General features: G+C 36.0%; 1 protein-coding gene across 8 annotated transcripts in view; it reads left to right on the top strand.

Moving 5' to 3' along the window:
- LOC121307349 (titin-like) overlaps window positions 1-26,155 on the top strand; it is a 73,072-nt gene that overhangs the window by 12,942 nt on the left and 33,975 nt on the right. The window contains exons 1-4 of one of the 8 annotated variants that reach the window (XM_041239528.1): window positions 1,241-1,360; window positions 2,622-2,810; window positions 4,912-5,047; window positions 15,223-15,540. In XM_041239528.1, coding sequence (XP_041095462.1) covers window positions 5,008-5,047; window positions 15,223-15,540 — 358 coding nt within the window. In that variant the 5' untranslated portion in view covers window positions 1,241-1,360; window positions 2,622-2,810; window positions 4,912-5,007. The other 7 variants (XM_041239527.1, XM_041239533.1, XM_041239529.1 and 4 more) reach the window with 7 other exon arrangements.

Raw genomic sequence — 26,155 nt, 5'->3', positions numbered from 1 at the left:
ATAATATGTTAGGACAGCTTACATTTGAGAAAATGTATATGTGTGTGTGTGTGTGTGTGTGTGTGTGTTTACTGTAAAAAAATTATATTAGAAAAAAAATGCGCAATTCATTTTTTTTTAAAATATTTGTACTTATATTCAGAATTAACTTTTATTGAAATATTTACTAGTTAGAAAGCTCTGACACTCTCCAAGCGGGCTGCGGTTTTTGTACGGGTTTGAATCACTGTGAGAGTGGTACTGGGGCACAGTGATACAGACCATGACAAAAACCCACTCCCACTGAACAACACGCGCTGCTCTCTGTTCATTGTATTAGGACCCGAGCTCCTTTTGTTTAGTTTTTTTTTACTGTAGTTAGATTTGTTGCTAAATGTGTTTATCTGTAAAGGTAACGGCGACATGTCATACATGAGCAAACGCCAGAAACCTTGACCCTGGTTCAGTTATAACACTATTATTTCAGAACAAAATTTCTCAATAATAATAATAATAATAATAATATAATAATAATAATAATAATAATAATAATAATAATAATAATTCCCAGTTTACTTTATAATAGAACTACATTTAAAATAGTTTATATATATATATATTTATATATATGATATATATATATATATGCATATTATATATATATATAAACACTATGTTTTTAGCATACATAGAGTATATATATATATATATATATTTGTTGTATGTTACTATATGTCATGTCTTAACCATTGGTATATAGCAATTATATCTAGTCTAAGTCAATTGAGAGCTGGGTTGGAATGAAAACCAGCAGCCAGAGGGGGTCCCCGGGACAGAGTTTGAGAAGCCCTGTTTTAGAGCAATGAATAGTCTATAAACTGATTTTCTATGTTTTCAAACCGGTAAGTAGCCTATCCTGTTCAGATGAGTTAACAGTTAATTCCCTGATAATAAATGAGAATTGGTCTCCAAAGGCACATTATTCTTAGATGGCACAATGTTTTTGACGGTAAACAGCTTTTATGAATCCTGCATTGAAATCCTGCCATGTTAAACACTATTATTGGCGTGACACCGGAGACAGTGAGTTTGGTGTGCATATGTCAGTTGTCTCAATGTATATTAAAACTACTCATATTAAATATGATGTGTGTGTTTTATTTTCTCATTTGTATTCTGATATTCTTGAGTCCCCAACACTTTGCATAGCAAACTCCTCCAAGCATGAACTCAATATAAAGAAAGGAAACAGGGCAGTGATGAATTAGAGAATCAGGTACAGATGTTTCCTTTCAGAGTTGCTTCAGATCCTGCAGAGACTGGAAGAGACTGCCAAACAATTAGAAGAATGAAGGGGCTGCATTTGATAAGCATGCTGGAGGTAACCAGATACAGTACATAGAGGGGAAACCCAGTATTATGCCATGACACATATAACGGACTATAATTAATCATTATGCTATGACACAGTGATGTAGCGTGCTGCGATAACACAACAGGGGTGTTATCTGCATCATGGAGAAATCAGAAAACCCAAACCCATGATATTTGATAACACTTTACATTAACTACCTCCAATTACTTTGTATGTGCATAGTAATTACTTAGTAAATACATGTGTACTTACAATGCTATTATGCATCGTTATAATGGACTTTTTTTGCACGACACATGCACGAACACAATGGTATCAGAAAAGAATATGGGTTATATTGAGCAAAACAATTTGCACATTAAGCGCAGTGTAGGCATGGTTAATAACATTTTGATTATGTGTAAGTGCAGATGTATTTACTCTGTAACTACAATGTAAATGCATGGTAATTAGAGACACTGAATATTCACAATTACAGACTGTTGTGCTGAATCTATAAGTGTAATTCTTGCAGAGCAGTGGTAGGCTCAGGAGACAGACAGAAATGATGGCCTCAGTTTAATACCAACACTGTGACAGCTATGGCTATGGATTTGATTACTGGGGGAAAGTAGACATGGGCCTGCACCATATCCAATATTAATGGCGGGTGCTCCCTGGGGTGGAAGGAATGATCTTCTGACAAACAAAAAAGCCACAGCCATCAGTACCAGTTTCGTAATTTGCAATTAGCTGGTGGGTCAAAGTTTTGATTTGGACCAGGCCCATGGTCACAGTGACACCTGGTAAGAATGATTGTGATGAATGATTACAATGCATAGTTAATGTGTATTTATTTTTAATTATATAACCCTAACACTTTTCTGATACAACTGTGTACTCACAAATAGCAATTATGCCAACCTGACAATTAATCTTGTGGTACAAAAAAAGCAATGCTGAACTTTTGAAATCGTTAATAGACAGAAGAAACAAGGGTATACGTTTAATGTAATCTGTGCTGCCAGTGTAATAGTGCGGGTAAAGGCTTTTTGTTATGGAGTGTATCACTGTGATACGGCTATAGTAGCTTTCTCTATAGAAGTACCACAGCGATATAATGCCGTACAAAAATCTATCATGTGTAATAGGGGAAGCACATTGCTTTCTGATATAGCCTGCTCAAACTGAACTGCCCTCCCTCGCCTCAGATTACGCTCTTGATAGAGTAATTCATTGCTGCTTTGTTTAAAAAACAATTCTTTATATTTTTTGCACTTGTGCCCAGGTTATTTTCTCACTCGGATATGAATCCCTGCAAAGAATAGAACACTTGGATACTCCCATCAAAATCAGGAAACAGGGTTTCTGCTTCTAAACAGAAATGGGTGAAATTTACAAGCGTGAGCCATTGCATCTGAAGACTGTGAGAAAGAATATTCATTATCGCTGGCCTTGTAAAGAAAAGACACTGCAGGTAAGAAAAATACTATTTATTTGATTATGATCACTGTATATGTGGATAGATGAATGAACGAATAGATACCCCAAAAATCTATTTAATGTGCACATCTTTTTTGCACCATATAACCCTAACCCTTCTCTGATACAAATGTGCAAAATTATTAACACATTAATTATAGTTTAGCTATGCATAATAACATTGTGATTATGTAGAAGTACACATGAATTTACCAAGTAACTACAATGCAAATACACAGTAACTAGAAACACTGGATGTGAAGTGTTACCCAGAACTTTATGATCAGGGAAACGACTGATAAATAATGGGATTACTCTCTGCACTTCCATTCTCACAATTACAGAATGCTAAATGCAGCTAGAGACGTGAAATTATTTTGCAAGAGTGGTAGCTTTAGTAGATAGATACAGAAATGGTGGCCTCATTTTCTGCAGCTCAATGGTACGCATGTGGGGTTTTTGTCATGCAGTACATCACAGTGCTAGGACAGTACAGTGAGTGGCACAGTGATACAAAACTATACAAAAACCTGCTGCATGCAATGTGGCTCAGTGGAACTATGCTGCTTTTAATCGTATATAACTTCTCTGTCTTTCCTGCAACAGCCTTTGTGATATCATTGTTTCAAAAACCATTAGACCCAGCTCTGAGGGGGGAAAAGTATTTTAAATTGAGACTCAGGGCGTCACTCTTACATTTTTTAATGTTTTTTTTTTTTTGTAATGCCTCGTACTGGAAGACTGCAGTGCTAACAACGCTAGACAGGTCAATGCACGGGAATGGAGAAAAATGGGGTCTCTTGTCAAAAAGGATAGATAAATTGATATTCATTTAATATATTAATAAATTGGAATAATATTGGGTAAGGCTTTCTATGAAGTGTCTCTAAATACTATCTGTTTACATACTAGTTACTTAGTGAATACATGTGCACTTACTCCTCATTACAATGTTATTGTATACAGTTACAATGTACTTCATGTGTAAATCTTTTTGCATGATATAACCCTAACCCTAACCTCTAACCCTTAACCCTAACCCTAACCCTAACCCCTAACCACTAACTGTAACCCTTACTGTAACCCTAACCCTGATCCTTTTCTGATACAATTGTGTAGTTACATATATTGTGCAAAAATATTTACACGTTAAAGACATTGTAATTACCTAACTAGTTTGTTCCTAGCTTTAGTAAAACAAAAAAAGGTCATTTTGCAAAAACAATATTTGCACTTTGATGTTAAAATACTTGATTTTGCTAATATATAACTCATATGCAGGCACTAATATAAAAACATCAATATATATAAAACCATCTATATCATAGACAGCTTAAAATAATTCTACTGTAAAACATAGAACAGCAAAGACTAATCTTTCTTTTGTAAGAAATTGTTTGCTGTTTTGGAAAGATCATTATGCAGTGCACTGCCGTTTGAGTTTCTGTCCTCTTGTGTATAGGAACCACAAGACTGTGACAGCTATGGATATGCATTCGATTACTGGGGGAAACGATCCATGGTCATTCCCACATTTCCGAAACATTCATTTAACTGTTTGTTTTATTTTAAGCCGCCTGAGTGTCTCTAACATAGTAGTTGGTAAATACACGTGCACTCACACATAATTACAATGTTATTATGCATAGGTACAATGCACTTAATGTGTATTTATTTTTAATTATATAACCCTAACACTTTTCTGATACAATTGTGTACTCACATATAGCAATTATGTTAACCTGACAATTAATCTTGCGGTACAAAAAAGCAATGCTGAACTTTTGAAATCGTTAATAGACAGAAGAAACAAGGGTATACGTTTAATGTAATCTGTGCTGCCAGTGTAATAGTGCGGGTAAAGGCTTTTTGTTATGGAGTGTATCACTGTGATACAGCTATCACTAGGGGGGTACCACAGTGATATAATGACGTACAAAAATCTATCATGTGTAATAGGGGAAGCACATTGCTTTCTGATATAGCCTGCTCAAACTGAACTGCCCTTCCTCGCCTCAGATTACGCTCTTGATAGAGTAATTCATTGCTGCTTTGTTTAAAAAACAATTCTTTATATTTTTTGCACTTGTGCCCAGGTTATTTTCTCACTCGGATATGAATCCCTGCGAAGAATAGAACACTTGGATACTCCCATCAAAATCAGAAAACAGGGATTCTGCTTCTAAACAGAAATGGGTGAAATGAAAGGAATTACATCAGATGACACTGCAGGTAAGAAAAATACTATTTATTTGATTATGATCACGGTATATATGGGTAGATGAACGAACTTATAGATACCCAACAGTCAATGTACTTAATGTGTAAATCTTTTTGCACATTATATCCCTAATCCTGACCCCCTAACCCTAACCCTAACCCTAACCCTAACCCTAACCCTAACCCTAACCCTGACCCTAACCCTAACCCTAACCCTAACCCTAACCCTAACCCTAACCCTAACCCTGACCCTGACCCTAACCCTAACCCTAACCCTAACCCTAACCCTAACCCTGACCCTGACCCTGACCCCCTAACACTAACCCTAATCTTTTTCTGATACATTGTCGTACTTACAAATATTGTGCACAATGATTTCCACATTAAATGTATTGGAACTATGGATAATAACACTGTAAAATTGTGTACTAACTAATGAAAGTATTTCTAAGAGATTTTTTAATATCAATACATTTATGTATTAGGATATTATTTTTCCCAAGGTTCTCTTAGCAGCATACTTTAGTGCTCACTGAAGTGTGTTTATTTTAGTTTCACACTGAGAAAGCATGTCAGCATTGATAGTGAGTGATGTTTCTGAATGTAGTTTCTGTACCAGTCATCAAGAGGAATTCATCTCTGTGATTACTGGTACTTTGATTACCTGGGGAAAGGTACCTACGTCACCCTCAATTCTGATAAGTGCTTTCTAAACTATTATTATTATTATTATTATTATTATTATTATTATTATTATTATTATTATTATTAATAATAATAATAATAATAATAATAATAATAATAATAATAATAATAATAATAATAATAATAATAATAATAATATTACGGTGCCACATTTACATGTGTACCATTTTGTGAAAAGAAAAACTGATAAAAAACCCCAAAAAATAATAATCTGTTGAGAATATTAAGAGAACCTATATAATTTGTTCTAGCTTTAGCTAAAAAAAAAACTGTTTCATTCACAAAACAAAGAGTTTGCGCATTGATGTAATAAATACTTTTGTAAATAAACAGTCCCCATGCAGACACTGCAATAACAGCGTCAACATGTATAATGCCAATATGTGAATTCAAACAAAGCATAACAGTGCATCAAAAAAACTACAATACAACGACTGGATATTCAAAACTTTGCATTCCTATGCAATAAAATGCAACCGTTCCAATTCCAGTACAGTAAAGGACAAAATGATATTTAATATTCACCCATGCAGCCATAGTATGTATTATTACCTGGCATGTAACTGTGCTTTAGAAGAATAGTTTTATTAGATTGGGATTGGTAAGAGGCTTGGTTTTACAATGTTTTTTAATTCAAGACAAATTTTTCAAGGATGGTGTTGCAAATGGGTTGTCTTTTACACAAAACTTTAGAAAGACAGTGTGCAATTAATGTCGTGGTTCTGCAAAGAAATGCAAAACGTACCATTTGAAATCGTTCTAGATAGACAGGGAAGAAGCCACAGCATTAGTTTAAATTAATCAGTGTTCCAGTGTAATAGAGCCTGGAGGGGGTTTCTGGTAGGGAGTGTATCACTGTGATAGCTGGGGTGGCACAGTGATGTAATGCCGTACAAAAACTCCTGCGTTTACTGCAGCACGTTGCCTTCTGCTACAAACTGCAGAAATGCAGCTTCCTTTTCTCTGCACAGATTGAGTTTTGATGCAGTAATTCAACAGTCTGTGAGTATATAATTGATCGTACTTTTTTTTTTTTTTTTGCACATTTGCTTAGGTTTCAACTCAGATCTGAATACATGCTAATTACAGAGCTCTTGCGGTTGGTTTCACAGGCCCCATTTAGCACTAGACTTGATCTGCTGTACCTAAAATAACATTAGTTAGTCCAAGACCAATTTGTTTGTGAAACCAGCCACTGGATATAAACATTTTGCAACCTCACCCCCTCCCCCTATATATAGAACAAAGTAATTTTGCTTCATAAAGTCGAATAAAACCTGTTGAATAATGTTAAGTAAGACTGATTGCCAATTCAAATCCTGAGCATATTTTTTAAGTGGAAAAAATTATCCATGTAGGGATACCAGGATGTTTAAGTGAGCGAGTAGTCTGTGAAGCAAGAAACTCCCCATCCCAAGTTATGCTGCTTTCCTAGAAAAAGGAGAACATTTTGGGGGACCGTTCTACTTGTGAGATGTCTGGCTCTTTAAAATACTTAGCACATTTTTAACGAGAAGACAATGATCTATTCATAGATACGAGGGTATTGAGTAAGTAAGGGGTCTGAGTGACGAGGCACTACAATTCCCACCAGTAGTCTTGCTGTAAATCATTGGTTGTTTCAATAATTCGTGCTGGAACTGTGCATAATATTAATGTAAAAGAGCATCTTAGCTTTGCAGGTTAATGTGTGGGACCCCTTTCCCTGGAGAGAGTTCTTTGCACAGAGCTTAGTAACCGGAAGTCAGTTAGCAAAGAACCCTAGCTGAGATATTGTAACAGTTATGCAATCGAACCTCACACTTTAGAACCAGACCCCCACATGAGTAGCTATAACGGTAACACTTTTCTTAACAGCTTGATTTTCACAAAGCACATTTGTAGAGAGAAAATAGAGATTGCAATGCATTTGCACTGTATTTTTTTTTTTTGCTATCTAATTATTTATTTTCAACATTTCTACTCACAAAGCCTTTTTGCGACTTCTGCTTCTGATCGATTCGATTGAAATGGCAATTGATTCTCCCATCCCTTAACAAGCCAATTAGTCACATTTCAACCCTTTGCAATCCATTTACTCAGCGCTTGTCAGGCGCGTCGGGTCCGATTTATTTTCACACGCGATGTTCATTTACACGCGCTGTTTAAAATATATTTTTTTCAGAGTAAAACAGGATTAAAAGGCACTGAATCTCAAAAGCATGATATATGGAAGTACACAATTGTATCAGAAAAGGGTTTGGGTTAGGGTTAGGGTTAGGGTTAGGGTTAGGGATTGGGGTTAGGGATTGGGGTTAGGGTTAGGGTTAGGGTTAGGGTTAGGGTTAGGGTTAGGGTTAGGGTTCGAGTTAAGGTTAGGCTTACATTTAGGGTTATATGCAAAAAGATTTACCCATCGAATACATTGTAACCGTGCATAATAACATAGTGATTAAAATACCACACAGTGCCTTAAATACCCAGGTATCTCAAAGTGGTTAAAGGCAAAGGAGTCTGCAATATCAAGAAGTGGTAAAAATGACAAAGTAATAATAATAATAAATAATAATAATAATAATAATAATAATAATAATAATAATAATAATAATAATAATAATAGATTCAAGTTAATAAGGCTAAATTATTAATCTTGATTTAACAATTCTAATCTAAGCAGAATATCTAATAGAAAAGCACAATGAGAGCCACAATCTGTGGTCTAGCAGCTGGTACTAACACTCTTCTTCACAGGAAAGGCAGTTATATCAGTATTCCCAGAGCTCACTGCAAACAAGGCCAGTAATCATACTCAGTAGGCTTAGCTGTTATTGCTGTTAATAAGATTTTAGACTACTTTTTGTATCACTTTAGTGTTGTAACTATGCCTAATAACATTGTGATAATGTGGAAGTACACATGTATTTACTAAGTAACTACTGTGTAATTAGAGACACTTAATATAAAGTGTTACCATTCTACTCATCCACTCATGATTAACAAGGTAACAATGCTCACATTGGATTTCCATTGTATAACTTTCATGACATCTCAGCTACGATTCATTGCTAACTGACTTCCGGCAATGAGCTCTATGCAGAGAACTCTCTCCAGGGAAAGAGGTCCCACACACTAACCTGCAAAGCTATGACAGTCTTTTGAATTTGTTAAGAGCAGGTGTACGAGTTAAATGAAAGGCTCCTCTGTCTTTCTGCCACCATGGCTCAGAATATGGCTCCTCCCATTAAATATACTGTAGATTTATTATTATCTTTTTTTATTTAGTTGTCACCCATTTTTTTGATTATTTTCTCCCAATTTAGAATGTCCCATTATTTTTAACACCGCTGTGGGTGGCCGCTGCGACCGAGGCTTCGCACACGGCAGTCGGCGGCGAAGAATGTACGACGTCTGAGCGGCCGTCGGCGCAGTCTCGATGTTGCAGCCTCCTGTCGGCCCCGTCGAACGTCCGTTCGTCCACGGGTCCACCAGGTCGTTCTGGTGTCCTCATCGACTACGTACTACTCGGCTCCTGTGAGACCACCAGCTAGATTCGGGGTTGGAGGGGGGGGGGGGGTGGGGGCTACCGCCTGTGGTCGATTAACAACGAACCTTGGATTCCCTTGACAATAACCGACATTCACACAATGTGTCAGAAATATAAAACAATAGTTTATTTAAGAATAAAAAGGGATGCACAACTAATCTAATATTACAGATCGGAAAAGCTATAGGTTATTGATATGCATAAATAGTACACAGTTCATTGATCTCATAGTCAAACTATTACAATGACCATAACATCTTTAGAATACATGGTTAATATACTAATATTAAATACAGCTTATCACACAGAGTCTCTACTTTGCATTAATATTTTCAATACCCGTTTCTCATTGTAATCAATCATGTCAATATGCACGAGAATTAATTCAACTTCCCATTCAGAATGGAATCCAACATTCCAGTACCTAATTTGGCAAATTAGTTTTACCATGTTAATTTAGTTTAGACTTGATGTACCAAACTAATAATATGTTATCAACCTCAATCGATTATATATTCAACTTAACTCAGAAATGGGGCAATGATCAAATTCTCTGCATTCACAAGGCAACTCCTTTGAGTTGCAAGCGGTGAGCCAAGGATACAGATAATAATTGGGCACAATAAATTGGGGAGAAAACCAGGGTATAAAATTAGAGCCGACTAAATTTATAAAAATAAATAAAAAAATAAATAAAAGACATGTTGAATTCATAGGTGAGCTATACATGACAAACTTAAGGAAAACTCCTGATTCAAAACTTAATTTTGCTTATAGATTACCCTCCCCGCCACCACCCCCCCCCCCCCCCCCCCCCCCCCCCCTCCCCACCCCCGCCCCCCCCCCCCCCCCCCCCCCCCCCCCCCCCCCCCCCCCCCAGACTGCTAAAAAAATTACGGCTTGCTTGAGGCGATGGAGAGCTTTCTGCTGTTATGTCCCAAAACCCTGGAATACCGCCCCAGACGAAATCCGACATGCAGACTCAACTCTTTCTTTTGGTCAGCTGCTGAAAACCTGTCCAGAGCTGTCTTTAAATGTTAGAACTGTCCCTTGTTCTTTTTATGTGAAGCTCTGTGATGTGAACACATGAAGGGCAACTATATAAATGCAATAATGTTTTGAGCAAAATAGGGGAGAAGATCTATCCTGGGAGTTGTCTGGAAGAAGTGTCTAAAAACGGGTGAGTCCCGGCAAATAAGAGAAAGTTGACAGGTCTGAGAGCCGGAACCCTGCCCCTCCCACATCTTGCACCCTTGCAATCTCTCCCTGTACAACTATAGAGCAAACTGTATTGATAATCGTGTGAAAGAAAATGTTGGTGATGTTAAACCAGTTTGCTTTAGATAATTTTGGGAGAAGTAGAGTTGCTAAGGTAACTTAGGTTAAAATGATTGAAATGATAAAGCTGTGTAAGAATGTATGGGGGGGGGAGGAAATATGGTTCATAATTAACCACGGAAACCTTGTAAAAGAGAGTAGTTAGTGGTTGGTTGCACTTGAATAGAATAACAGCATAATAATTCATGCATATTATAATTAGCAAGGTGACAGAAATATACTGTATTCAAATATCATTTTAAAAGAGTAATAGGAAATATTGTAACAGAGTCTCTCAAACAGTGTGCCGTCAGCTTCTTAATAGACATTGTCTATATAAGATAAACAAAGCGAACACTGTGTAACTATAGTTACTTCGACTACTGGGGGAAAGGCACCGTGGTCACAGTGTCTAGCGGTGAGTCCTGCATATGAAATATGTTTTAGCATAATTATTGGTTGTTAATCTTTGCTTTTGAATGGGGTAAATGTATTATTTAAATGGAACTGGTGACATACCAGTTTAAAAGTCAGAATATTGATAAACGGTTCCACAAAGATACGCAACCTAATTCAACGTTTCCCCAGGCAGAGGTAAGTTTCTGCTCTGACAAACCGTAAACCACCGCACTGGGATTACAATGCTTTTGGCTACCGAGGGGAAGGGGCCCTGGTTACGATCACTTTTGGTGAGTCCTCTCCGCTTTCTACTGCATAAACGAAACGCGTTTATTTAAATCAATTAACAAGCTCTATAAAATTGCATTGACTATTTTTGGTGCGTTTCCGTAGTCAGGTGTATTAATAGAGCGGGTTTTTGCAGTGATACGCTGTAAAACATTAGACTGTGCTACTACAGCTAGTTGCTTTCGATTACTGGGGAAAGGGCACCACGGTAACTATTAGTTCTGGTAAGTCCTGTATACTTGCGTTTAATTGTTGAATATTATATTCTTAACGTTTTTATTCAATGTCATTGATTTTCAAGGTACACATTAAAGTACTCTGCATTCTAAAATCGTTTAAGAAAAATACATGAACTCTGAACACAAGCCTTATTTATGCATTTGTTATGTTCTGGTAAGACATTCTAACCATTTTAAAAGGGTTTTTGTTTATTTGTTTTTAAGCTAGAAATAAATATTACTCTTGTAAATCGTAATACAATAGGCATACTATAATTCCTATATCAAAACAGCGTTTTAACCGCATATAACGTATCTGTAAGTGATTTCTGTTTGGGTTTCTGTTTTTTGCGTTGCGCAATCTGTTAAACGTGGCACTGTGAATGCTGCTTTCGACTGGGGAAAAGGCACAATGCTCACCGTAACCTCGGGTAAGTCGTGCACATTATCCGTACACTAAAACAGTGGTTTGTTTTAAATAACCGTGAAGTACAACATGTGCGCTGTAAACCTAAAGGCGAGTTTGTTTCAAGCTGCAACAGTAACGCGAAACAGACACAAATGCGCTTTAATTAACCAATAAACTCGGAGTTATTTGTTAATCTACGAGTCGGCAGATAAAGCAGCGCAGTGATAGCTATGACTGGGGCAGAGGAACCCAAGTTCCAGTAAGCTCTGGTAAGGACATTTTTAGTTCAGTATTACGTTTATTTTCTCAATTAGTGCGTTGGTTGCATTCATTTGTTTAGCCATGGTGACAGTGACTGCTGGTAAACATCTTACTAGAATAAAATATGTCTATGTAAATATTAATTGAGAAACCCGTTTAAACTGTTATATTAATTCGAGGTGATAGAGTAACAAATATTAGGCTGAAGTAGAATAGAAAACAGTGCAGTTTTAGTTGAAAATCGCTGGTTATATTAGCAAATAGATGCAAACTAAATACTGGCGTTTAAAAAAATAAGTCCTATGCAGCAGCTTCTAAGCACATTATATTATTTGCCTTTATTTTGATTACGTGTGAGTTTCAATATTCTTAAATAGTTCTAATAACATTTGAAACGCTGCAATGTTACTGTGGGAATCAGCCAGAGGTTATTGTACTAGAGGTTTCACAAGTTAAGCACTGTGATTACTTTGAGTACTGGGGACAAGGCACAACCCTCACCGTTACTTCTGGTAAGAAATACTCATTTTAAAGACTGCTGTTATTTATGTTTTTGAAATATTGTTTTTTTTTTTTTCTCTCGTGATTTTGAAATAGGCAGTTTGCATTGTAGTCTTAAAAAATAGCTTCGAAACAATGTCGATTCTTGATATTAATAGCATGGCAGTGGTGTCCGGTTAATATATGCTTGACAACATATAACTTGCGAAATAAATCTGAAACACATGCTAAGTATATATTTGAAAGAAATATGTAAAAAGCGTGTTATAAATTAAATAAGAACTTCCCGAAAGAGTAAAATAACCAGAATAGTGTATATTTGATCGTATTGCGATATCTGTTATTAATATGTTCACTTTAAGAAAACACAATATAGCCCTGATGTCAAAGTCAGTACATTTTAAAGATGTATTTGTATCGGCTAGGAAGGACTGTAACACACGGAAAGACTTTGCTGGTATTATGAGTTCAAATCAATTTTAAAATAATTACTAAAAATGACTTGAAGAGAACGTTGCTCGACAATATTCGTGCAATTCAATATTACATATAAATTAAGTTACAGGTAATAAAATGGAATTCACTTTCAATAACATTTAGAAGTTAAAAAAAGTGAATAAGCAACGCATATCATTTTGGTAAAATGGGTTTTGGCAGTGAGATAGGGTAACAGTTATGAAGTGACAACCGCTTTGACTACTGGGGACCCGGGAATACGATGACCGTAACCAGTGATAAGAAACATCGTGTTTAAATCGTATAATGTGAAAAATATAGGCTAAAATAATTGCAAGAAACTCGGTGTAATAAAAGCGCGGAAAGATAGTTTATAGAATAATAATTATAGAATTCTATAACAGAATTTATAGAATAATTCTGATCTCGAAACGTAATTCTGTTATTTGTATAAATGCGTTTAAAAGTGTTGAAAAATAGTTACATCCCGGTGAAATATATTTTGCTTGAACTAATTCTCACATCCCCTTCAGTCGCTGTGTGTATAATTGTACTGTAATTGGACTGAAGGGGGTATATTTCTATAGTATAGGGGTATAGTTTTTTTCGCCGTCTGTTTAGTTTTCTTTATGTCTTAAGTTTTTGGTAATGCCTTGTCCGTTGTTAATTGACTCTCTATGAAGATTTTAAATTGACGTGTTGTTTTGTCGAATTATCAATTGCATCACGCTTTGCAAAAATAAAGCGGACAGTTTAATTACGGTTTAATTACGATGCCTAAATTACAAAACATGAAAGTTTTTTTTTTTTTTTTTTTTTTTTTTAGTAACGGTGTCTAATACAAGAATACCATTGCAATGAAACTATCTCAAAATGCAGCTTACATTTGAAAATATAATTTCTTGCTATCAGTGCTTATAGGTAAAAATAAATGTGAGCGAATCTTAAATCCTAAATAAGTTCGCAAAACAATTCTACAAGTTATTAAGAGTTTTACATTAATGTTGACTTGTTGTGAAAAGTCACTATTGTAAACGATGAAGGATAATAAATGGATTTACTTAAGTTGTATTTGGATTATATGATAGAGTTTTTAAATGTATAGATACATGTATATATTTAATAACATCTGGTCATAGATATAATATTAGATTACAGTTAATTGTACTCTTCACTGCAAGGTTATATTTACATTTTTACAGAAGTGCACTTATTAAAAGAACGCCACACTTGAGACTATAATAATATTATAATGTAATATTTATATACTTTAAACGTGCGCTCCCCATTCCATTATTTCTACTGCATTATTTTGCGGGCTACAAACAAATCAATATTTCTTACAATATCGCTATAGTAATTGGCGCTAATAGTCAGCGATTTTATTAAAAAAAAAAATTAAAAAAAAGTTTATTTCCTATAACTGCGAATCAAAATTATTTCCTTCAATTAAGTGCACGCAAAAGTCCAATATAGATTACCGCTTGTTTAAAAATCGTAATTAGTACATTTATTTTTAAAACGTTAACCAGCATTACTGTGCCGAACATTATAGAAATAAAAACTATTTTTTGGTGATACAATATAATAAACCGTCTTACTAGCAGATTAGTAGCAGGTTAGCAGCAGGTTAGTAGCGGCCAATTTACAATACCGTTGGACGGTAAAATGCCAATGTTTCAGAATAAAACACAATCGTAGAACAGATTCTAAACATATATTTGTATGTATATATTTACACAATCTTCTATTTATTTATTAACGTAGTTATTTATTTAGTAGCACTTGTGTGTAAAATGTGTTCTTAAACAATTTAAAATATGTTGCATGAGATTGCGCTTGACAAGTTTTTATGTTTTTTTTTTTGTCTTTACAATCACAAGCACAGTGATCTCGCCTATCAGTTTTATTTTGCGTTGTTATGCAATGACTGTCGCGAGTGTGTAGGTTTGAATGCCGATTTGCAGCTCGCTTGCGGATGCTCTGCTTTGCCCTGATTGAAAGATCCTGGTGGTGTGTTTAGGTAGAGTTCCACAGGTAAGGAAGATCATTGCTATGTTGTGTGTCACATTATATTAACCCTTGTGTTCGTTTCTCTGTCGTTTCGCAGCAAGTCCATCACCCCCGACGTTGTTTCCGCTTGTTGCGTCATGCGGTTCGCCAGTGGCCACCGTCCCTCTCACTATAGGATGCTTAGCAACCGAATTCATGCCTTCCAGCGTGACCTACTCGTGGATGGATGACTCACGAACAGCTTTTCCTTCGGATAAGTACCGCCAGTACCCGCCTGTGCAGAGAGGGGGAACGTTCTCTTCCACTAGCCAGCTCTCCGTCTCCAGCGAGGAGTGGGAAAATTCCGAGTTCTTCATCTGCAAAGTAACGAGTAGTACCTACACTGTCGAAATCCCGGTGCGCAAACCTGTAATTGGTAAGCACATTTCTTTACACTAACTTTTGGAAGTTGGAACTTGGTTTCAGGAGACTGGGTTTCAGGTCCCTGCACGACACACCAGGGGAGACTTGAGGTTTGATACAGAAACCTCAGACTAGGTCTCCCGGTCTGCTGCAGTCAGATTTCTAGCCGCTGCTCTTTAAAAAAAAATGTATTGCTTGTAAATTTAAAACGGATTAAAACTTTAACATAAATCTTATTAGACAATATTAGAAATTAAGAAAATTATTTCATATATATATATATATATATATATATATATATATATATATATATATATATATATATATATATATATATATAATATCTCTCTCTCTCTCTCTCTATATATATATATATCTCTCTCTCTCTCTCTATATATATATATATATATATATATATATATATATATATATATAGAAACACAATATAAGATGACAAATATGTTGCCTTGATGTTGCATGGAAGAAATTAACTCATTTTAAACAAGTGAAGTGTATATGCATGCTCTGGTGGTACTTATCATTAGCATGTGATTGGTCAGCTGAGCTGGCAATGGTCAGTGGATACAGAAATTGCCTGTCTTGCATAGGTTGTCACACTATATAACTGATACAGCCTTCCTTTAAATGTTGCATTGTTGTAAAGTCGAGAACATCTTTTAACAGACACTGAAATATCTGTTCACAAAACTTGACACTGAGGCTTCTATCCGCTTCCTCGACTCACAGCCAGTATTCTCTCAATGCTGTGACCAAAGGGATCAGATATAAGGTTATAATGAAAGTCAAGATCGTTAAAACATGATCAATCTGACACATACAGTACAATGGGAAGAGCCTAAAAATAGAGCAATGTAACACCACTAAATGTGAGAGGGGGGCAATGACTAGTCATGTAACATTAACAGGTTTATATATATAAATAACTAGTCGTAGATCCTTACATCAGTAGCTGTTAGTAAAAGACTTCACAAGCACATTAATAATATATTTAAACAGAAATAAGTGTTGAGTGTAGTTACCATGACATCGAAAGCCTATAAGTAACTCCGCTGTTTGCTTTCAAACACACTTCTAAGGTTTGTTGGGAAGTTGGCTCTTTTGAGCAACAATGATCTATAACAGCACGGTTCTTTAGAATACACTGTGTGGGTTTTGAAACCTGTACTCTATCACAATTGCACACATAGCCGGGTAAGTGGACCAACAGTAAGAGAGGACTAGGGAGAAACATGTAGAGTGGTCCATTTCTAATTTTCGATATGCCTAGTGAACAGTATTATCACATTACCCCATTTTCTTTTGCGGAGTGCCTTTTGGTTCTTGGATTAATACTTTGTTTATTAGATGTTTCAAAGTGAAGAATCAAAACATTCTCAGCACAGTGAAATGGTAGCAGCACAATGGCTTCCCACCCAAGTTCCCTGGTAATTGATATTTGGGATTTTGATTCTGTTTTCCAAGCTTTCAGACAATTTTAGGTTCACAGTTAAAGGCAACCGAACTGGGAAGAAGCACCGCAGACACATGATCGTTCATCATAATATCTCTGAGCATTAGTATTGCAACCAAATGGATATAAATACATGTACACCGCATGGGACAAAAGGCGAACACCACCCTTATCTCTCTCTACGTACAATATAAAAACGGCATACGTGTATCTGATGCATGCAATGCAATAACGGATCTGAAACAAACGCACAAAAAAACGTATTTTTTTAGATGATAGCACTCAACGTTTGCCCCACCTATATATGTATGGTTGAAATGTATTTTTCAGAGAAATCAACCCCCCTCACGTTTTCATAATTCCACTGTCTAGCGAAGAACTTAGAGCAAACAAAACAGTGACCATTGTATTTGTAGCCAGAGGATTTGCACCCAAGGATTATAAGTTTAAATGGTTCATGGATTCAAAGGAATTTGGCGCTTCACATTACATTATCAGGGATGCAGTTGAATATAATGAGCATTTCGACGCCAACAACCTCTTAACTGTCACGGAGGGTGAATGGAAGAAATCCAATATTATCAAATGTGAGGTGGCTCATGGCAGCATGACAGTGAGCAGAAACATTAGCAGTAGTGCTCCAGGTATGTTATAAATATTTTGTATCCAACTAAAGATCCATTTCTGGCCCCTTCTACAGTTTTACATTTACTAACTATAACTACATTGAAATAGAAGGCAGCAGTAGATGTTATAAACACATTCATAGATTTAAATAGAAATTAGTGTAGTTACCATGTACCTCAACTGTTTCAAACACACTTTCCCTTGACAAAGGCACGTTAAACATGCCGAAACATTGGAAAGTTTCCTGATTTTAAATAATTGTGATAGTTATTGTAATAAAACATTTCAATGTGTACAAGTCATTCAAAATTGAACATATATATATATATATATATATATATATATATATATATATATATATATATATAACTATATATAATATATATATATATATATATATATATATATATATATCTTATATATATATATAGATATATATATAATTTTTTCTTCCATGATTTTCTTGTTTTCTTAACAGGTTGTTCCCCTTGTTTAACGATGGTAAATGTTGAAATTTTGCCTCCATCTCCTGAAGAGATATTTGTCTACAAAAGAGCAACGTTAACCTGTAAAGCAACTTGTTTAACTTCACAAGGTGATATTAAAATGAAATGGTCTTCACCAACTGATCAAGAACTTGCTTTTGGCACACCTGACATTACCATTGTGGAAGGCCACATTACAGCTGTCTACAAGTATAAAGCAGATCTGAAACAGTGGGCCAGGGGGGATGAATTCATCTGCACTGTATTCATCGATAAGTCGTTACAAAGATCAAAGTCGACTACTTACCAGAGAGTGATAGGTAAGTAAAAGACCAGTGTAAATAACCTAAAATTGCCTGTCATGTCCAACAGTCACATTTAGAAAAAAAATGAACACCTTAAATGAGATTCCATTCAGTTACTTAGAGATACGGTCTTCAGCATAATGTTTAAGAAAAAGGAACCAAGCAATCTGTCAATCTGCTTTGTAGTGATCAATATACCAATCAACTCTAGCATTCAGTCATGTAATAAACCTGTCTTGTGTTTGAGAACTACTTTGAAATGTGTTGCAAAAATGATCAGGACCTTGTCGGCAATCAAGCCGTGCTGACTCAGTGGATGGCAGGTCAGAGTAGAGTTCAATGCTTTTTATGAACACATCTCAAAAAGGACAGTTAATGGTCATTATTGGTTTTCTGTATGGATAACTAGGTAACACTACAATAAATGCAACGAAATGCTATGCTAATAGTACTTAGTAATTCATGTGTACTTACACATTATTGCAATTATATTATGCATATTCACAAGGTATTAAAGTGTATGTTTTATGCATGAAATAACCCTAACCCTAAACCCTTTTCTGATACAATTGGGTACTTCATATGTCATGCAAAAATTTCATGTGAAGTGTTATCGATGATTATTGCTCATTAGCATTTGCCTCATATTAAAATTAATGTATTCATATTCTGTTCATAGAGGGTAAAGAGAAGGCACCATCAGTGTATATCCTCTCGCCATTGCCTCAAGAATCCTTCGGTGGACCTAGTGAAGTTACCTTGACCTGCTACGTCAAAGACTTCTATCCTGAAGATGTGTACATCACCTGGCTTCATAGTAAAATCGCTGTCTCCAAAGACCTCTACACTAGCACCAGTTTGATTCCCATGAAAAAAGAAAATGGCCAAAAGTCATTTTCTGTGTACAGCATGTTGATCGTGCCTCTCCAGAACTGGACTCATAGGAATTCCTATAGTTGTGTGGTCTATCATGAGAGCCTCGACACACACACCACGACGATCACCAGAAACGGAGATTCAGCTGGTAAAACAACCTTCAGCCTAACTCTACCTGACAAGGCTAACCCATGTAGTGGCTAAAATTCCTGCTGTGTATTTCTCCCGTGTCCCTTGTTGAGTGCTGTGGATGTAACCCCCAATGTTTGTTCTGTTTTATGTCTAACCTTGTGGTTTACGTTTGATAAAGCAAGCAAAAAAACCCCAAATAAATAAATGTCAAATACTATCATGCAAATCAAGTCTTTGAAGTTCTGAAATGATTTTATAACACTGTAGATATGCAGCTAGAGTTGTGATACTGGAAAAATACAATATATCACTATGTGTTCTATAATCCATTTTGGTCACACATTTTGTAGATAATTTTTTGAAATTTGAAAACAGTTTGTGTGAACTTTATGGAGTTTGAGAAATTGCCCTGCTGTAACTTTGAAGGGAAAAAAAAAAACATATGAGCATTATAAAATAGATCCATAGATTTGAAACTTAACAAGGTACAATTATACACACAGTGACTGAGGGGATATATAAGATTGATAGTCGGCATGAATACTTACTCCTCTGTGCACCATTAATATTATTACACATCATATAAAATTGTCCGTCAGCACCACACTTCTGTTGTTATATATGGAAACCTATTAGGGAAATGAAACTGTTTTTTTCCAGAACACAGGCTCACAAAAAAAAAAACTTTTCAGTCAGTTGATTATGTTTAGTCTGGCCACTGTCTGAGTCTGTTCAGCCCTTCCAAGTACCGTAAAAGTAACAGCTCTTCTGTGGTATGAATCTTAAACAAAGCCACTGACATCATACATTAACTTTGAGCTTTTCTGTTATCCCAGTTTAACATGATCCCATGCTTACTGTGACTGAAACACAGCACTAACCACAAAAATAACAATGCAACTATGTGTTAATATCAAGGATCTGAACTGGCACAGAACTAAGGCTTCTATGGAGCAGCAGGTTGAAACACTTCGGCTTTTAACCATGTTTATCATCATTTAAATATGCACGGCACTCACACAAGCAGTATTTAAAGCCTCTGCCTTAGCTCTCTAGGCTGAAGGGGCTGCAGATAGTTTGATTAATCAAGCCACACCACTCCGCTCTGTGCAGTTTAGAATCTCGCCACCCCGGCCCCTCCGCTCCTACACCAACACCCATACAAGAGGTGGATGTCAATGTTTAGATCTCTGATGCTTAGGGCGAATCAGCAACTGCTAAACTTAAAAAACACACGTTGGGGCTCCCAAGTGGCACATTCAGTAATGGCGCTCCGCGTTGAGTGCAGGATGCGCCCTACAGCCTGGAGATCGCAGGTGCCCAGGGGGGCGACACACAATTGGCCGTGCACTGCCCGGGTAGGGAGGACTTAGGTTGGCAGGGCAATCAATGGTTCATTGCACACCAGCGCCCCCTGTGGCTGGTAGGGCACCTGTGGGTCTGCGGTGGAGCCATTCAGATCTGTGTTGTCTTCCGGCACTATAGGTCTGAAAAATGAGGCTTGGCAGGAACACGTTTAAGAGGATGCGTGTTCCAGCCTCCGTTTCCTGAGTCGCTGGGGGGGTTTGCAGCGGTGAACTGGGATAAAAATAATAATTGAGTATTCCAAATTGGGGAGAAAAATGGGGTAAAAAACCATTGGCTAAAAATAATAATTAAAAAAAAACATTTACACAAATACCTCTATTATAGTAACGTGTAAAAGTTGGTCTAGAAATATATCTAAAAGAGCTTCAGCTTGAAGACAATTGTACAAATAAAATACATACAAAATCACACAATGATGCTTAAAGGATTAAGATATTCCCAATTTTAAAATCTGGACAGTGGCTAGCGGATTCCGTGTTACAATCTGCAATCCTGCCCACAACGTTAGGAAGGCATAAACAGGTTTTCCAGTCTAGAGTTAAAACAAATGTAATTAAACAAATTTATAGGTTAACAAATTAAAATGATTGCTTCCATGTATGTATCATTCAAAACAAATCAAGCTGTATCTCAGTGCATCCAAGTGTCATTAATATAAATTAATTAAATCTTATCATGAAATGCATGTAGGTTTTTCGCAATTATGGTTTACAAATTTTCGCCAAGCAACAATCATATACAGTATTCATACGATGGGCAGTTTTACAAATAAGCAACAACTAACGGTAGACTTTAAGGCTGCTAGTAATTCAATATACAATAATAATAATAATAATAATAATAATAATAATAATAATAATAATAATAATAATAATAATAATGCAAAAATGACATTACAAGTTTTTGTTGCAAATTAAGAAATTGCATGACAGCAAAACGCTAGTTTAACTACCAGTAGCACTTCTTTGCTGTGTCTTGCTTTGCTATTTGTTAAATGTACTGCATGAGAGGTGACCAGAAGTCAGGGGCTATGACAAAAAATATACACACACCTGCTTTTTTCAGCAAAAAAACTGAATTGCTACAGGGAGATTGTCAAATCCTTGTGTGCATGCATAGCAAATGAGGCAGTTATGTGTGGGATAGATTTTGCCCAACCCCAGAATGCTATACAGCCTCTCAGCACTGCTTTGAATACTAAAGTTCCAACAGTGCGGGCAATCTTCAAAAAAATACATCAATAAAAAAATACAGTTCCCATATTTGAAGATGATAAGGGTTTTCCACAACAAATGAAATCGCTTGGGCTTTACATTGGTTGCCTATACTTTATCATGCTTTCACTGTGCTCTATTACACTGTGCTATGCTTTTACTATGAGAAACTTTTATAAGGGTTGTTGTTTTAGCTCAATGTAGATTGCATAAGAGCTTGCTCTCCAGAGATTTCCCTAGTTAATTTGCCTATGATGTATGATTGCAAATATCCAAACAATTGGGATTACTTTGCAAAATGCATTGCTGTGATATGGAAAGGATTCAGTAAATATACTGTTTCTCATAAAAGCGCTGAAGGCTCCTATATTTCAGTGAAGCTACATCTTGGTCATTCCCTACCACTGCTGTCTCATTTCATCTTGGTGAGTCCAGTAGTAGCATTAAGTAAATGATAGCTATTCTCATGTCTACTATTCATAGAATATAGGTGGAATAAGGCAAAATGTCTGGGAAGGAAGCTCATATAAAACTGATAAGATGGTCTCTGATATGATCCTTGGTGTCCCCTAGGAGATTATTCAGGAGTCTCTCAAGACTGCTCTGATTATGACTCTGAGGAAGAGGACTTGGGCAGCCTCTGGACCACAGCCTTCACCTTCATCTTCCTCTTCCTCATCAGTTTCTTCTACAGCATCGGAGCAACTTTGACAAAGGTAAGCATGCAAATTCCAGACCGACATGGTTCAAATTCCTTATAAACCTACTTCCAATTACAGTTTTTACACCAATTAAGTTTTTGGTTACCGGCTTTTCTAAGGTGTCTGGTTTCAGTATTTCCAAATCAAATTTTGCAAACCTAATGTAAGGTCATGTTGACTGATGACGTCATCATCGCTTGATAGTCCTGGTTCTTCCGCATCCCTCCTCAACCCCATTGATAGCCTATCCGAGTTGAGTGAAAAGAGTCTATTCAATACGGGTTTGACAGATGTTGGCGGGTTCTTTCCCAGCATGCCTTGTGACTAAGGTCACTTTTATTTAAACCCGGAAGGATGGACGCTATTGCTTTGCTTTCCGACAATCCTAGCAATTCGTTGGAGCATTGTGTTACAAAAAAAACCAAAAAATAAAAAAACACACAACAATATTAATATACGCAGAAATTGGCTCACCCAGCATGTGGATTAAATGTTCACGCCCACTCGTCATTTGATTGGTCAGTGTGGTAACATATTTCCACCCATCCCGCTTTGGGAAAAGCTCGGATTGACAGCCAACGCAGGTCGGCTAAATTAACATGGAAACACACAGTATCAGAGGCAGCAGGGTATTAAGGAATTAAGATTAGCTCTGTAACTTTATAAAGCTGTTTTTTCTGAAACATATCTGTAAATATTATAAGCCAAGGTTGCTTTCTTTACCACTGAATAAAATATGATATACTTTGTACTTATAAGTGTAGCAGATGACTTCTCACAAGTCAGAACTCTATCAAAATAAGACCTATGTTTTTACACAAACCAAATCCTCAAAACAGTAAAGAGTTCTTAAGTGTTGTGCCATATATTGTCCCAAGCATGTTCATTTATATTTCTGTCTTGTTTTTTTCTAGGTGAAATAAAGTGAATGGTGCTGAATGGAACTTTGGCAGAGCAATTAACTGTGTGGCATTTCTGTCATTATTTTTTATAAGTGGTTATAAAACATGCTTTTGTTAGTAATGCAAGTCAATAGTAGTGCTGTTAGTCTCATTCTTCTGTGTAAATATTTGACTGTTTATTAATATCTTGTTTCTGCTTTGCTTATTTGAATTTTTAATAAAGAATTGAATTAAACAACCTGGCTGTGTAATTGACATTTTTTTGGTGTCCTGCTGAAGGTGGCTTAATAATACTGACCATGTGACATGAACTTTTCAACTACAGAGTGTGTTCTTTTAGTTGAACGCTTTATTGATCAGTCGCCAATTAGAAAATGAAATATACTTTTGCATGAAAAAATGATATAGCAGTGTACGTGTAACTTTCTATTCCAGTTTCTGAAGAATGATGAAGCACAATTAGTTCTATAGGGTGTTGCTAAACTTTTGGCTGTATACTGTGGGGGAGGGGGATCATAGCATTGAAATTATAAAATGACACGTTTAAACACAACCTTTGGAAACTATAATGAAATTATGAACTGCCTGCATAACTAAACAACATGAATTGGTAGATTGCTAGACTTGTTCACACTATTTAAGAAATTCACAATACCGCCATGTGGCTGGCATGTCAAATGAAAATGCTGTAGCAATATGTATCAATTGGGCGCAGTATGAAAGGGGTGTCATTGAACATGATTTCAAAACAGATTTCTTTGAGGCGTTGTAGATCCTACATACAAAGTTACTCTTATAAAGCATGCTTGAAGATTCCCATTAAAAAGCAATGACATAACATAACTGTAGCATGGATATTAAACCACATCACTGTGCACCAAACCCAACTACAGACTATCGAAGCCTAAATGGACAGTACCGGCACAGCAAACAACAAATGCTTTACAACAAGACTAGGGGTGGGGATTGTATTGCTCATGTCTCCTCACCCTGAACTCTTACTTACTCAATACCCCGGTGTCTCTGAATAGATAATCGTCTCCTTTTCAAAAATGTGCAAAACATTTTAATGAGCAAGACACCTCACAGGTAGAATGGTCCCCCAAAATGTTCTCCTTTTTCTAGGAAAGCTGTACAGCTGTGGATGGGGGTTCTGCTCACTAAACATCTTGGTATACTTGAATGCCTGATGTGGCATATTTTTAAAGAGGAGACAATCATCTATTCACAGATGTGAGGATATTTAGTAACTAATAGATCTGAGTGAGGAGACATGGGCACTATAAATTCCCACCTCTAATTATTATTATTATTATTTGGCAGGTACCTTTATCCGTGTTTTCCCATAACTGGTGCTGTATAATCCCACTCTTGTTGGACATCATCTGGTTAATCTGTGTTCATACTGTCATGTGTGTGTGTCCAATGTAGATCAGTCAATTGGAGCTCCTGTCTCTGGTGGTCATGTGTGTTCATTACAATGCAATATCTAGAGAAAGGCTGTCTGGTAAATAATGATATATTATTTTAATGTATTGATTCAATTTGACATTCTACAAGGCAATTGGTTCCACCCAGCAACTAATCTGGCCAATCACACTGCAGCTGTATTCTCAGCACTGTTACTAGGCAAGAGAGGCGTGAATCAGTTATCATGTGTTCAACCACTGTGGTACTTTGCATATTAAATACAAGTTTGTTCTTTTTTTTCTGTATCGAAAAGTTCTATTTAACATTTTGAGTAAAAACTGAATAAATTAAGTGTGCAATGCCCAAGAGGTTTTGAAATGGGAAAAGTAACTAGATTTTGTTTCTTGCACAATGCACTTTTTTTTAAAACATAATGTTTTGCAGATGAAAAATTCTGGTTTATTACAAAAATAACAAAGAGAGTTGGCTAAACATTACATCAGATGCGATACAGAAATGGGCTCTACAGGGTTAATAATGAATACTTATGTTGGTATTGTAAGTAAAAAATTTCTACGTGTATAAAAGTACTAAGTAACTACTGTGTAAATGTACAGTACTGAGACATTTAATGGAAAGTGTTATTCTCTGGTAAGAGACTGTAATTAACAAAGTCTTGGACTTCTTAAAGAAAAGCCTATCTACAAAAAGATTTACAATTCCCATCTCTGCAATAATGCAATGTTTCAAGAAAGGCTGTCTCTTTAAGTGTATTTAAAGTACTGTAGCGTTGCGGTAGGTCTCTAACTTAATTATTTTACAATAATGATCAGGTAACTATGTCCCAGTGAACGCTCTGAAAGCTTTTTATTGCTGTTATAATAACACAATGTCCCTATGGGCTGAGTCCACACCAAAAATTAAAAAAAACACCTCTAAACTTTCTCATGCAATCCTTTCTGACTCCAACGCGGTTCCATGCCCTAACAACACATGCACCTATAAACTAATGAACTAGGACAGACAACACATACAGTGTATATATATATATTATATATATATATATATATATATATATATATATATATATATATATATATATATATATATATATATATATATATATATATATATATA

This window comes from Polyodon spathula, chromosome 55, assembly GCF_017654505.1.
Source record: "Polyodon spathula isolate WHYD16114869_AA chromosome 55, ASM1765450v1, whole genome shotgun sequence".
In the NCBI taxonomy this organism is placed as follows: Eukaryota; Metazoa; Chordata; class Actinopteri; order Acipenseriformes; family Polyodontidae; genus Polyodon; species Polyodon spathula.
Note: the sequence above shows the minus strand (reverse complement) of the source record. Positions and strands in the feature narration are given on the sequence as shown.